The 13111-nt window shown below is 38.5% G+C and overlaps 1 protein-coding gene across 7 annotated transcripts in view; it reads left to right on the forward strand.

Moving 5' to 3' along the window:
* ptprua (protein tyrosine phosphatase receptor type Ua) overlaps nt 1-13111 on the forward strand; it is a 271078-nt gene that overhangs the window by 180844 nt on the left and 77123 nt on the right. For all 7 annotated transcript variants that reach the window (XM_034236684.1, XM_034236686.1, XM_034236685.1 and 4 more), the window contains exons 8-9: nt 3917-4240; nt 10108-10217. In XM_034236684.1, coding sequence (XP_034092575.1) covers nt 3917-4240; nt 10108-10217 — 434 coding nt within the window. The remainder of the gene's footprint in view (nt 1-3916; nt 4241-10107; nt 10218-13111) is intronic.

Raw genomic sequence — 13111 nt, forward strand, 5'->3', positions numbered from 1 at the left:
TAGGAGACTCTGAAAATAACTCAGATTCCCACTGGTGGCGGCGGCGGGGTGTGTGTGTCTAGTCTACAGAAGGTCCAGTTGTGATAGACACGGTTCGCCACTGACAAATACATAGGTTACTAAGTTAACTTCAACTACACAATCAATATGTACAGTATAGGTTGTATCAGTATTCAGTATTACATGTCAAACACAAATCAGCCAAAGTGTTTCATCCTTACAATTTCATGAGTGATTGATACTTTTCCACATTGCATTACATGTGTATGATTTGAAAAGGCAAGCAGTAGGAGACTCTTGTGGTTGTGAAAATAATTCAAATTCTATAGAAGTCTATGAGAACATTTCCCTACTTCTCAGCCAATGTTTAGGTCAGTAAACATCTCTGAAGAAGTGCTTTGTTTTCAAATGGCTAGCAGGAGGAGTACTCTTCTACACGCCTAACAGACCATTTATATAGGAGAAAATGACCCTACAACATCTCACTTGTTTTCTTACCTCAGTAAGCATTTTCCTGATGGGTTGATTGGCTCAATTGCTTGGCTTCAAGTGTATTGATTGTATCACTAATTAATTCTATTATACACAAGCAGCTTTTAGCCATAATCTATGAAGTGCTTTATTTCAAAGAAACGGCAGAAGGCAACATTTCTGGTTGCAAAATGAAGTCCATCGAAGTCTACTTCTTAGTTGATCTATTACTTCAGTAAACCTTTTTCTGATAAGTTTAGGGTCTCAATTCAGTATGTATGATGGTCCCAATAAGAGTAAAACTGATTATAAAGGAGGGTATGCTTCGGGGCGTTGTTGCTTTCTGATTTAATGTTGCTACCATGCTTTTAATGCCTTACAACTTTAACCATATCACAGTATGTTTTCAGTTTATGAAAGTAAATAATTAATTATAACATTTAAAGCCCCTACATGTCTTTTTACTATTTGGCTACTTCATCCGCTTTTGTAACTTCTAGTTCTAAGAAACAAAGATGGCCACTGCCTAAATGTCAAATATAAGGTTTTTAAATGATTGGTAAACAAATAAATAGGAAGTATATCAGTATTAGATGTCAAACATAAAACAAGCCAAAGTGTTTAATTCTTTTCGGGACAGAGCAAACATCTCCAGATTAGCAAGGACTCTAAAGGACATTGCCTTCTCGTCTCGTCCCCTCAGAGCTCATGTCTCCTCCGTGACTTTGCTTAATTAATTTACACAGCAGTTTCTGATCTATGTTAAGTGAAGCAGCCACTCCGGCAGCTCATGCTCTTCCCGTCCAAACGCCGAAAGCTTCGCCCTCCTCTCGGTGTATTTGACGTCTCAGCAATGCACTTGCACATCCAGGGCAGGCTGCAGGACAGAAATAACCCCCAGTCTTCTTGTCCATTTTGCATGACAGGGACATCCGAAATCACAGCTCTCACACATGACAGCAGTAATTAGGCTTGAGTCTCTGCCAAGGCTGTGCACTGCTCTTCCACACTCAGATGGGGAAGTAGAAATGTTTGTGCTGTTCCCTAAGGCCCTTTTATTTGTTCATAGATTCACCTCTCTATAACCTCCTGGTATCCGTTTGTAGAGGAAGCTGCAACTGTTGCTGTCTGCATTTCCCATCAGTATTTCTCTTTGAAAGTGCACTGGGTGATAGTTTTAGGTTAAAAAAACCCATCAATAACACAAACAGAACCAGCGTTTCATCCCCTCGAACTTAAAAACAAACTTATTACACTGAAAAAACATTTACAAAAACCTAGGTAACAATTTCCACGCAGAAATTCTAAGTAAATGTAACAAAGTAACATCTACTTACAGTTAGGAAGTGTTTGTTACTAAAGGGAATCAAGTAAACTTTACTGTCACATTTCAGTTTGTGTAAGTACATTTGACTTACTAGTGCATACTGTAGTAGATTTTACTTATGATTACATTTGCATCTTATTAGAACATCTCCAGTAAACAATATTTGGCTTTTCAGGGTTTTTTTACTTGCTATTCTTACCTTTTATTTAATAAATATGTAGGTAATATTTTAACATAATTTCTACATCAAATGCAATTCTTATTCAATAAATCTGTTTCGCACAAAAACTACAAAACATGAAACGGTAGACACTTTCATATTAGCCGCTATGATAGCTACCAGAGTGTATGACAGGTTCCGGTTTTGGGCATTCTGGCTACGCAGCACTCATTCACCAATGGGAAATGTTTAGATGGATTTTAGGAACTTCCCCTCGATTCTATTGGCTCTCACGGTTAAAAAGAGGTGTCCATCATCGAAATCGACCGAGGGGGGCCATAGATATCGAAAATGCACCTAAATGAACCCAGAAGTGGGTTTTTTGTGCTAAATCTCTCTAAAAAGGTCAAATGTCTCTTGTTTTGCATCAATCTTGATACAGGGTACTTATTATATGTTATAGTTTAGATTCCTAAAGCTTTTAGTCTATCCCATCATTCAAGGGTGGTTTTCACTATAATTAATGTTTTATTTTTGGACGGACACTATAATTTACATTTTTTTTTACTATTTTCAATCTGAATTTACTTTAAAATAAAAACATGTTATATTGATTCTGACTTTTCTACATCCAACTCACAGGTTTATCCTTGCTTTGAGAAAAAAGATTATTAATGTACCCCTTTTAGAAGGGAAGATATAATCATTTATATCATTTATGTCATTTTCGAGCCTGAGGCCTGAAAAACAGGCTCAGGGCTCAACTGGTTAAACAACACATTTATTTTTGTTCAATGTCTGATAGTTTCCCAATCATTTATTGTCTTCTATGTCACATCCAGTGGCAGAAAAGTGGCCAAACATCTCCAGTCACGTTCTCTTGGGAGATACCACACGTATCCCAATGAATGCTAATTCTAATGAACGCAGCTGCTTGCTAATACGTTCCCCATAAAATGTTTATAACATGACAAATGCTTTTACAGCGTGTTCCTCTGTCCCCAAGTGGCAGGTTAATGCTGCTATAAAAAGATTATCTTGTTTCATAATGTTACTCATCGACTGTAAATAATGATGTGGGGTTTGAAGTTTATTCTTGACCTTGTGATAGTTTATGTTACATTATAATCTCAAGTCGATGTCCTCCTACTAGCTTTTCTCGATCCTTTTTCTTGTATCTCACAGTCTTTATCAACACATGGAACATACAGTATGTGGTGTTGCTCAGTTAATGTGTGTTTTTGTAACAAGAAAAACCTTTAAAAAGCCGTATTTGTTCAATATTTCGTAGAATATTTCTTAAATTCGCTTCACATTGTAGAGAATTAATGAAAGGTTGAAATGTAATGTAACAGATAATATAGGAATACATGCGCGCAACCTCAATTTATGTGGCCCGCAAGAGCTTGCAAATAATATAATATACAATACAATTGGTGTAATCGTTGAATATTTGCTTTCAATTATGTGCCCTAGACTTCTGCTTTCAGACGGAGTTATTATGAGAACTGATAATAATCCAATGCAGAGCCAATAATGTAATATAATACATTATGTTATATTTCTTATATATGTATATTTATATAGTCTTGAAGTTACAACCGGCCCTTTGAGTGCAACCGTAATGCTAATGTGGCCCGCAATGAAATTGAGTTTGACACCCCTGCATTAGACGATATATTGGTTGTTGGAAAAATCTGCATTTTTGACCTGCAAATATACTTAAGAAAACCTCAAAAGTTAAAATATAGATTAGATTAGATACACCTATTGATCCTATATTGGTAAATTGTTCTGCTAAAATAGCAAGTAAATGAGGCATTGTACATAATGTAAAACTAAAATACAAAAAATAAACAAAAACTATACATATATATTTACGTACTGTATAAAATCGGTTAATATGACCTCACTGTTTGCAGTTTATTGATTTGTTTCTGCTTCCTGTCCCCCCTCAGAGCCGATGCGTGCCTTGCGGGGTCTGACGGCTGCAGAGATCCAGCCGAGGCAGCTGGCCCTGCAGTGGGAGCCTCTGGGATACAACCTGACGCGCTGTCACACCTACACCCTGTCGCTGTGCTACCGCTACTCCATGCCCACCGGGGGGGGCGGCGGGAGCAACAACGCCACCGTCAGAGAGTGCCTGTCCGTGGAGCGCAACACGTCCCGCTTCACCCTCAGAGATCTGCCGCCTTTCCGCTCCGTCCACATCCGCCTGGCGCTCGCCAACCCCGAGGGCAAGAGGGAGAGCCGGGAGGTCACCTTCCAGACGGAGGAGGACAGTGAGTGGAGGCTTTTATTGTGAAAAGATACGGCCAGATATGGCAAAAGTACACATATTCTTTACTCAAGTAGAAGTGCAGATACTCGTGTTTAAAAATACTCTGGTAAAAGTAGAAGTACTGACTAAACTTCTTTACTCAAGTCAAAGTAAAGAGGCTTTGAAATGTACTTCAGTAAAAAGTACCCATAACTAGCAGCTGTTTTAAAGAGTACCCGATCTCCCTTTATATTAATAGAACAATAATGTCATTGTTAGCTAATGAATGTTTCCATGCTGAACAACGGCAACATGACAACGTTTCCATTGGTCCCTCTTCTTTAGAGAAGACCAGGAAATGATGGATACACGGATCGTGTTCAAATCAATAGGCACGCAATGACTCTGAAGAATAATGATCACGCATCAAACACACATTCAGACTAAAGGAACCAGCTGTTTGGAAAATGAGAGAAGTAGAAAGTACAGGTATTTGAGTTCAACATGTAAGAAGTAGAAAGTACAGGTATTTGAGTTCAACATGTAAGAAGTAGAAAGTACAGGTATTGGGTTCAACATGTAAGAAGTAGAAAGTACAGGTATTTGAGTTCAACATGTAAGAAGTAGAAAGTACAGGTATTTGTGTTCAACATGTAAGAAGTAGAAAGTACAGGTATATGTGTTCAACATGTAAGAAGTAGAAAGTACAGGTATTTGAGTTCAACATGTAAGAAGTATAAAGTACAGGTATTTGAGTTCAACATGTAAGAAGTAGAAAGTACAGGTATTTGAGTTCAACATGTAAGAAGTATAAAGTACAGGTATTTGTGTTCAACATGTAAGAAGTAGAAAGTACAGGTATTTGAGTTCAACATGTAAGAAGTAGAAAGTACAGGTATTTGAGTTCAACATGTAAGAAGTAGAAAGTACAAGTATTTGAGTTCAACATGTAAGAAGTAGAAAGTACAGGTATTTGAGTTCAACATGTAAGAAGTAGAAAGTACAGGTATATGTGTTCAACATGTAAGAAGTAGAAAGTACAGGTATTTGAGTTCAACATGTAAGAAGTAGAAAGTACAGGTATTTGAGTTCAACATGTAAGAAGTAGAAAGTACAGGTATTTGAGTTCAACATGTAAGAAGTAGAAAGTACAGGTATTTGTGTTCAACAAGTAAGAAGTAGAAAGTACAAGTATTTGAGTTCAACATGTAAGAAGTAGAAAGTACAGGTATTTGTGTTCAACAAGTAAGAAGTAGAAAGTACAGGTATTTGAGTTCAACATGTAAGAAGTAGAAAGTACAGGTATTTGTGTTCAACATGTAAGAAGTAGAAAGTACAGGTATTTGAGTTCAACATGTAAGAAGTAGAAAGTACAGGTATTTGTGTTCAACATGTAAGAAGTAGAAAGTACAGGTATTTGGGTTCAAAATGTAAGAAGTTAAAGTCAAAAGTAGTCAGAAAAATAAGTTGTGGAGTAAAGTACTGATACCAGAAAAATGTACTTAAGTACAGTAACGCAGTATTTGTACTCCACTACTTCCCTCCTCTGGATATGGCGCTAAACTGTGCAACATAGAGTGGTGCAGTCTTCACTAATGAGGCTAATAATCAAGCTTTTCCAGACAGCAATGACTCATATAAAACGAATGAATAAAATATCTATTTATTGTGTGAAACCTTAATATGGAGAATACAAGGCAATATCAGGGTTATTGCTAAGTCAATTTACACAAGGAATTTGCATATACAGTATAAACACAAGGTGATGAATTAGGAGCAAGTAAATAATTATTATAACAAATATTTTTTAAACTATTATAACATTAACAAATATATACAACAAATCCCCAGAAAGTAGGTAAAGTAGTAAGACCTGTTACTGTGAAAAATAAAATATGGGCACTAAATAAGAATTGTAAGTTGAAAAGAGAACAGTAGTGTGAAAATATAGATAAGAGATTGTGCAAGGTTCACAGTATTTTTTTGCATGATGATTCTTTTATGTATGCACTGAAGCTTCTATTGTCAAGTCCTTGAATTTCTCGTATTCATTGCTTGCTCACATAATTATTAACACAAATCCATGCCTTTAGTCATCCAGTAGCAGCATAAAATAAACACATATTGACTTGCAAAAGAAGCTGGATCAGCATAACTAAACAGAAGATCGGCCTTTTAAATGGAGACCAGAGGAAAATTAATCAGCACGGGCTGCGGTGAAATGAATTTGCTTTTCTTTGTATTAATATTTCCCTGTGTACATCAGCAGATTAGGCACATTTTAATGCAAATGCCCAGAGAGTGGAAGCACAGAAGGTCAAATACTTTTTGTTCTGGAGAATAACAAGACTTTTCCATGTAATTGAGGGAGATCTCGACCCAGTGGATGAAAAAAGAAACATTTGTATTTTAGCTTCAAAATGGATTTTCTGTCTGCTTTAAAGGTCCCATGTCATGCTTTTCCGGTTATCACCCGTCCCCTTGTGTGTTATGAAGCTTGTTCTGCATGTAAACGGTCTGCAGAGTCACAAACCCTCAAAGTACACCGAGTAAAACTCTAACACAGAAAATACCTGTCTGCTGCCCCAGAACGCCTCGTTGGACATTTCTCATTGTCCATTTGTTTGTTCCCGGAACCAAAATGGACCAATCCGCGGAGCTCCTCACGCACCAGGACCTTCAGCGTACATTTTCAACTAACAGGGAGTCCCATTGACTTGCATAGAGCTCCCTGGTTGGTAATAGACGAGTTGGGATGGCGGAGAAATGCTCTCCGCAGACCCATTCTCACAGCGTTATAAACCTTTTTCTTACTCAATATCAAGCCACACTTATTGTTTTGACTTCGGCTGTGAGTGTTTGTGTGTGCTCAGGATGAGTTTCGCGCTGTCCCGCTGTATCGCCGACCCGGAAACCACACCAGTAAGCCAGCTCACTGAGCAGCGAGCCTCACAACGTCCCGACCAATCAGAGCACACGGGGCTCACAGGGAGGGGGGGGGGGGGCAGGAGCTCCAACAAGCCGTTTAGGACAGAGAGTGAATACACATACTATACAGAGATGCTGTATGTAAATTGCACAGTATACATCTATTCTAGTAGACCTCAACAATGGAATTCTGATCAGTAGAAATGGCCACGACATGAGACCTTTAAGATATTGTTTTATAGTCAGTATCAAGAAGTGAAAATACATGGTAGTGTAGGAGATATGGACTTTATTATGAACACCTACACATTGCTGTTTTGAAGGAAATACATTTACATTATATGCAGAACCTTATACTTCGCCAACACTGGGGCTTTTCCACATTGCTGTATAATGTCTCAGCTCTTCCGGTTAAAGCTTACTTTGCATTGCGTCGCCAGCTTTATCAACCTTTACTTGCCAAAGAAACAGTTTTTAAGCCATTTAAATGAACTGTTATTAAGATATACCAGTTTTTCAGGACATAAACGAAGTATTTCGATTTCCAATATGTGATACCCCAATATACAAGTTGATAAATCAATGTAGCGAAAATTAAGGCTATTAAAAAGTATTAAACGGCATTTTCAAGGTATTACATTTTGTAGCTTGTTTTCAATAAGTATATGAATTATCCAAAGAGGTTGTATTCTACAGTCTGCCTGAATGTAATCATTGCGTAGGTGTGTAGTGATTCTGTGTAGTGTGCGCACGAAGCTCAGTTTACGCCGGTTGTTAAACAACGTTATGGAGAAATGCAAGTTTGCGTCCAAATGGTTGGAAGATAAGGAGGAAGGACAATCAATACTGTATATAGTCAATGTGAGGTAAAGTGTGTCGCCAAGGTAACCGGTTAAAACTCGAAGTGGCGATGAGGTTTTAAAAAAAATCATAGAAACATCTGGATTTCCTTCTATTGTACCTCAGCTTCTGGGAAAACCAGTCTGGACTAAAAAGTTAAATATTAGAAGACAAAAGCCTTAAATAAGTCACAAACATAGAGACCTTCCCAGTACCTTTTTTAAAAGTAAAAAGTCACAGGTATATATTTTTTAGGATTTAGAAGCATTGGAATAACAACACCCAGTACAGTGTTATTATTGTGTTGTGTTTTTTTTTTGTGTGGAGGCAGGGTGAGGATATACAGCAGTATTTATTTGTTGGTACCTAAGCTTCAGCGAAAAACAGACAGGACAGAAAAGTTAGATATTTAGATTTTTAAAAATAACAAGTAACAGGTAGTTAATTTTCAAGCTGTTGAAGCATTGCAATAACAACATGTTAGAAGACTCTGCAGGAGCATGTCCCGGGGAGTTTCCAGAACGTAATCTTAAAGGTGGGGTATGTAATTTATTTCAGAAACACTTTTTGTTATATTCCATGGAATGCTTTTAACATCCCGATAGCAATGAATATATTAAATGCTTAAATCCATAAAAAAATGTCATCAGTGGAAGCCGTGGCGCTGTAAAAAGCACGACCAATCATTTTAGCTGGCCCGGCTAAAGTAACTGGATGGCCTACCTGCCTGTCAGCCTTCCATCGGGGCACAAACTTATCTCGTGCCCTCATTGGTCATGTGCGCGTTCCTGTGTGTTGGAGGAGGGGCTCTGTGAGGAAGTGGCAGATTTCTTTCCGGTTGTGTATTTTCAAATTCTAGCGCACAAACATGGCATTCGAGTAACATCCATAATAAACAACAGCAAAGGCACAATTTACAACATATTTACAGTGTTTTTGATGATGCCATTTTGCTTACCTGTTAATCTGGGAATGCTGCTAAAGTCTGGCAGGGCATCAGACTAAATCAAAATGGTTTAAATCACACATGTTGTAAATACATCTGCACGTTAGCTGAATATTTTTTATAAGAGAGACGGACATGATCTTTAGAATTATGATCCAAAAAGACTGTTATATCCAGTTTGTTTGTCGGGAATATTCACCACTTATTAAGAACAACAATGGCTCTTGTAGCCATCTTGTGGACAATTACAGCCCCAAAATGTAGTTGTAAAGCCCCTAAAAAACATGTTAAAATAGTATTCCTTTGTGACTTAATAATTAGGCCCCTTTAACCAAAAAGTCATATTGTTAAAGGGTAGTTTTGCTAAGTATATGAGGCACTGTTTTTCTTATATTTAATTTCTATATCTTCCTGAATATCTGTTCACATTATTTATGACTCATTCAAAGACACCTGTGTGCCTGGGTTTATTTTTGAGAGAATAATAATGTTTCCACGCATGCATACATCAGACGTTTTACCACAGACAGCTCTCTCAGCTTGGGCTTAATTTACATTTTCTGTCGTGTTAATGCTGGAAGACTATTATCACTAATTGTTACCGCTGGGCCCTCGGAGCCAACAACCCTCTGAGGAACCATCATTTATCCTCAGAGTTTTATAGTCAACTCTGCAGCAACTCTGCAGCAACTTGGCACCAAAAAAAAAAGTGGTTCTTTAAGGAGATGCATCTCGTTAAGATAAAAAATGCAGAGAGCTGCTGAGCCGGTTCACGGGTTGGATCACTGCGCTGTTTTCCTGTCAGTAAGGTGCTAAAGAAGAAAAATGGAGTGCCATGCTGCAGGACGCAGTGCTCTGTTATCAGACTGGAGGAGCCAGAATCTCAATTCATCCCGAGGGTTAGAGCACCGTTTCCTTTCACCACCTTCCTCCTCCTCCTCCTCCTCCTCCTCCTCCTCCTCCTCCTCCTCCTCCTCCTCCTCCTCCTCCTCCTCCTCCTCCTCCTCCTCCTCCTCCTCCTCCTCCTCCTCCTCCTCCTCCTCCTCCTCCTCCTCCTCCTCGGCCTGGTGCCTTTTCGCTCTGTCAAAGGTGTTCTTACCCCCCCGGTATGCCCCCGTGAGAGTCCATTGACAGAGGACAAAGTGTTTGTTTCTGAGGTTTGTGTTTTCTTTCAGTTCCTGGAGGCATCGCTTCGGAGTCGCTGACCTTCACTCCGCTCGATGACATGATCTTCCTCAAGTGGGAGGAGCCTGTGGAGCCCAACGGCCTCATCACGCAGTACGAGGTGGGGCATTTTATAATTTTTTTATTTGATAGTTAATTGCAGGAATTCTCACTACAAGTTATCAGTGTTGTCACTTCATACATTTATATTTTATTATATACACTTCATACAATCATTTTTAACTATTTAACCAAAGGAGTAAAATAAAATAAATATTTACAAGAGTGAAAATAATCGGATAATTTATATTTATATTTAACTATTTAAGGAATACAATGTAAAGAATAAACAGGTTTGGAAAAATAGATTTGTGATGGTATGATTACTGTTCAACCAGAGGAATAACATAGAAGAAATTCAAGTATTTTTCATTTTACTATTCAACCAAAGGAATAATAAAAGCTATAATAGTAGAAGAAAAACAAAAAAACGAAATACAAACAGTAAATCGGTCATGGAATAAATGAATGGTACAAATAAAACTATGAGTACTGCATGACCTCTAACCCCAATCAAATTTAAATTAACAGTTTTTTACTATCATTACCACAGAAAATCTTGTTAGTCATGCAAAAACATCCAAATGCCTCTTTCACATCACACAGTAATCCTCTCCAAGTGTACACATACTTTATTCTTCGCTGTCTATATATATATTTTAATCACTACAATGACTCAAAGCAAGGACAACTCTCCTCTGCTCACTTAAAATACTCTATGATTTCCCCACGGCTTGTTTTATTCTGGTTCCCACCCGAACGCTGGTAGCATAACTCGAGCCACTTGAGAGGAGTGGACCCACTTTCCACGGTTCACTGGATTTACTGTTCACGTTCACATGGTAATGAACCGGGCTCAGACTCCAGGCTGTAATTACATGGGGGACAACCGCTCTAATTACTTATTTGCCTACGAGGAGCCTCCACAAGGGGGCACCTTTAATTGTTTCTAATTCATTATTGATGGCCCCTATATCAACCGTAGACCTTTGTACTGTAGTGAGGGCTTTGGAGCTTTTTCTGTGCTTACATGTAAGTTAAACCACCATGGCCTTAGAGACACTAGAGCCGTTTTCACACCAAGTACTTTGCCGTACTTAGTTCCCAGCACTTAGTTCCCAGCACTTAGTTCCCCCATGATGGAACTAAAGAGCAGATCGCATTCACCGGAATAAGTTCCCTGAGGGAAGATTACGCAAATGAAGCCAACAACTTCACGGCGTATACTGCCACCAGAAGTCCCCGGAGTTGGGGACTGGCTTCAGTAGAAGCTGCTGGGACTCCCAGCAGCTTCTACTGAAGCCTTCCGAGTAAATCGCCAGAACGCCGACACCTCCTCATCTCCACCGCTCCAATGTTTTTTTTTGTCTTGCCATAAGTTATTCTCTCTCGGTTGGTGCGCGGGGCTAATGCTAATGCTAATAATGCTAATGCCAGCAAATACAATGGCGGCTTCACAAAACTTTTCCGAGTTTTACGGGCCGTGGTTTGCAATTCGCCCAGCCAATCAGAAATTGGAACTTTTTTCTCCCCAGGATTGTACCACCTCTCTAGCAGGGACTTAAAAGGGGGGAAAAGTTCTCATGAACTAAGTTCTCTTTTTGGTGTGAACGCAAAATCCCAGGAACTATCGGAACAAAAAGGGAAAAGTACGGGAAAAGTACTCAGGTGTGAAAGCGCCTTAGTTTCCATTCAAAAGTGAGAGAGAGGTGAGGAACGAGGTGAGGAATTGACAGGTGATGTCACTTCACTCTGCATGCAGATGAGCTTCAAACACTTCTGTTCTGAATGTGCAAATCAGGATTTCTGAGGTAATTATCACTTTAAAAGTATCAGGCAGTATTTTTTTTGAGGAGGAGGCTTCAAGATTTTCCTAAACTATCTACAGGGTTGGGAGGGTTACTTTACATTACAGTACATTGCTTTTAGCTGACGGTTACGTCTAAACTTAGAAAAGTGCAATAAACCATAAAGATTAACTTACAATTACTAATTTCCCAGTGGTTATGAAAATGGATTCAACCCACACTATGATCTTCATTACATACACAGTTAATCATTTAAAATAATTTAGACCGATGACAATCATACTAGATCAATATTAACCCTAGAACTGCAGACTATACTGTAGATAGGACTCAATCAAAAAGTCTGTTCAAAAAGGCAGAATTCCAGGTAAGACAATCAGATATGACATTTGCCATTACACATATTTAATTTAAATTTCTGTTAACACTAGAACCGCCAACAGCGTCAGCACCTACATAGATATCATTTTCAAATCATTTAAATTGTTCCTCTTCATAATTTATTTATAAACTAAGTAGAGACGATTTAAAACTCACTCAATTGGGTTAATTTTGAAATTGCTTCAGTTTATCATCATAACAGATCAAAAAGTTCAGATTCATTTTACAATAAATCAAGAAATGATGCACTTCTACAAACAAAAACAACATAATTAAAACATTTAAACAAACTACTAAAAGTAGATGAACTACATTATTCAAAAGTTTACAGTAACTTCTGATAATAACACAGGGGAAATAAACGAGGCATCTGTTTCCTCTCTCTCTCTCTCTCTCATCTGTTCCTCTCTCATCTCTCTCTCTCTCTCTCTCTCTCTCTCTCTCTCTCATCTCTCTCTCTCCTCTCTCTCTCTCTCTCTCTCTCTCTCTCTCTCTCTCTCTCTCTCTCTCTCTCCTGACAGCCCGTCAGTATCGGGGTTAGTCCAAATGAATCCCTTGGCGGTTCTAGTGTTCATTTACCGTTTTGTCTTCTCTTTGCAATGCTTAATCGATTTGAAAGTCTAACATAGCTTAAACTTAACGTTAGCTTTCTAGCTAATACAACACATGCACGCACCTTTCTCTGTGTTTTTTTTTGTAGTGACGAATGAAGTTGGATGTTGTGGTGGTCGTGTCACTGATCTTTATGCTGCAGACCCTGCATACC

The sequence above is a fragment of the Gymnodraco acuticeps genome, unplaced genomic scaffold, assembly GCF_902827175.1.
Source record: "Gymnodraco acuticeps unplaced genomic scaffold, fGymAcu1.1, whole genome shotgun sequence".
Classification (NCBI taxonomy): Eukaryota; Metazoa; Chordata; class Actinopteri; order Perciformes; family Bathydraconidae; genus Gymnodraco; species Gymnodraco acuticeps.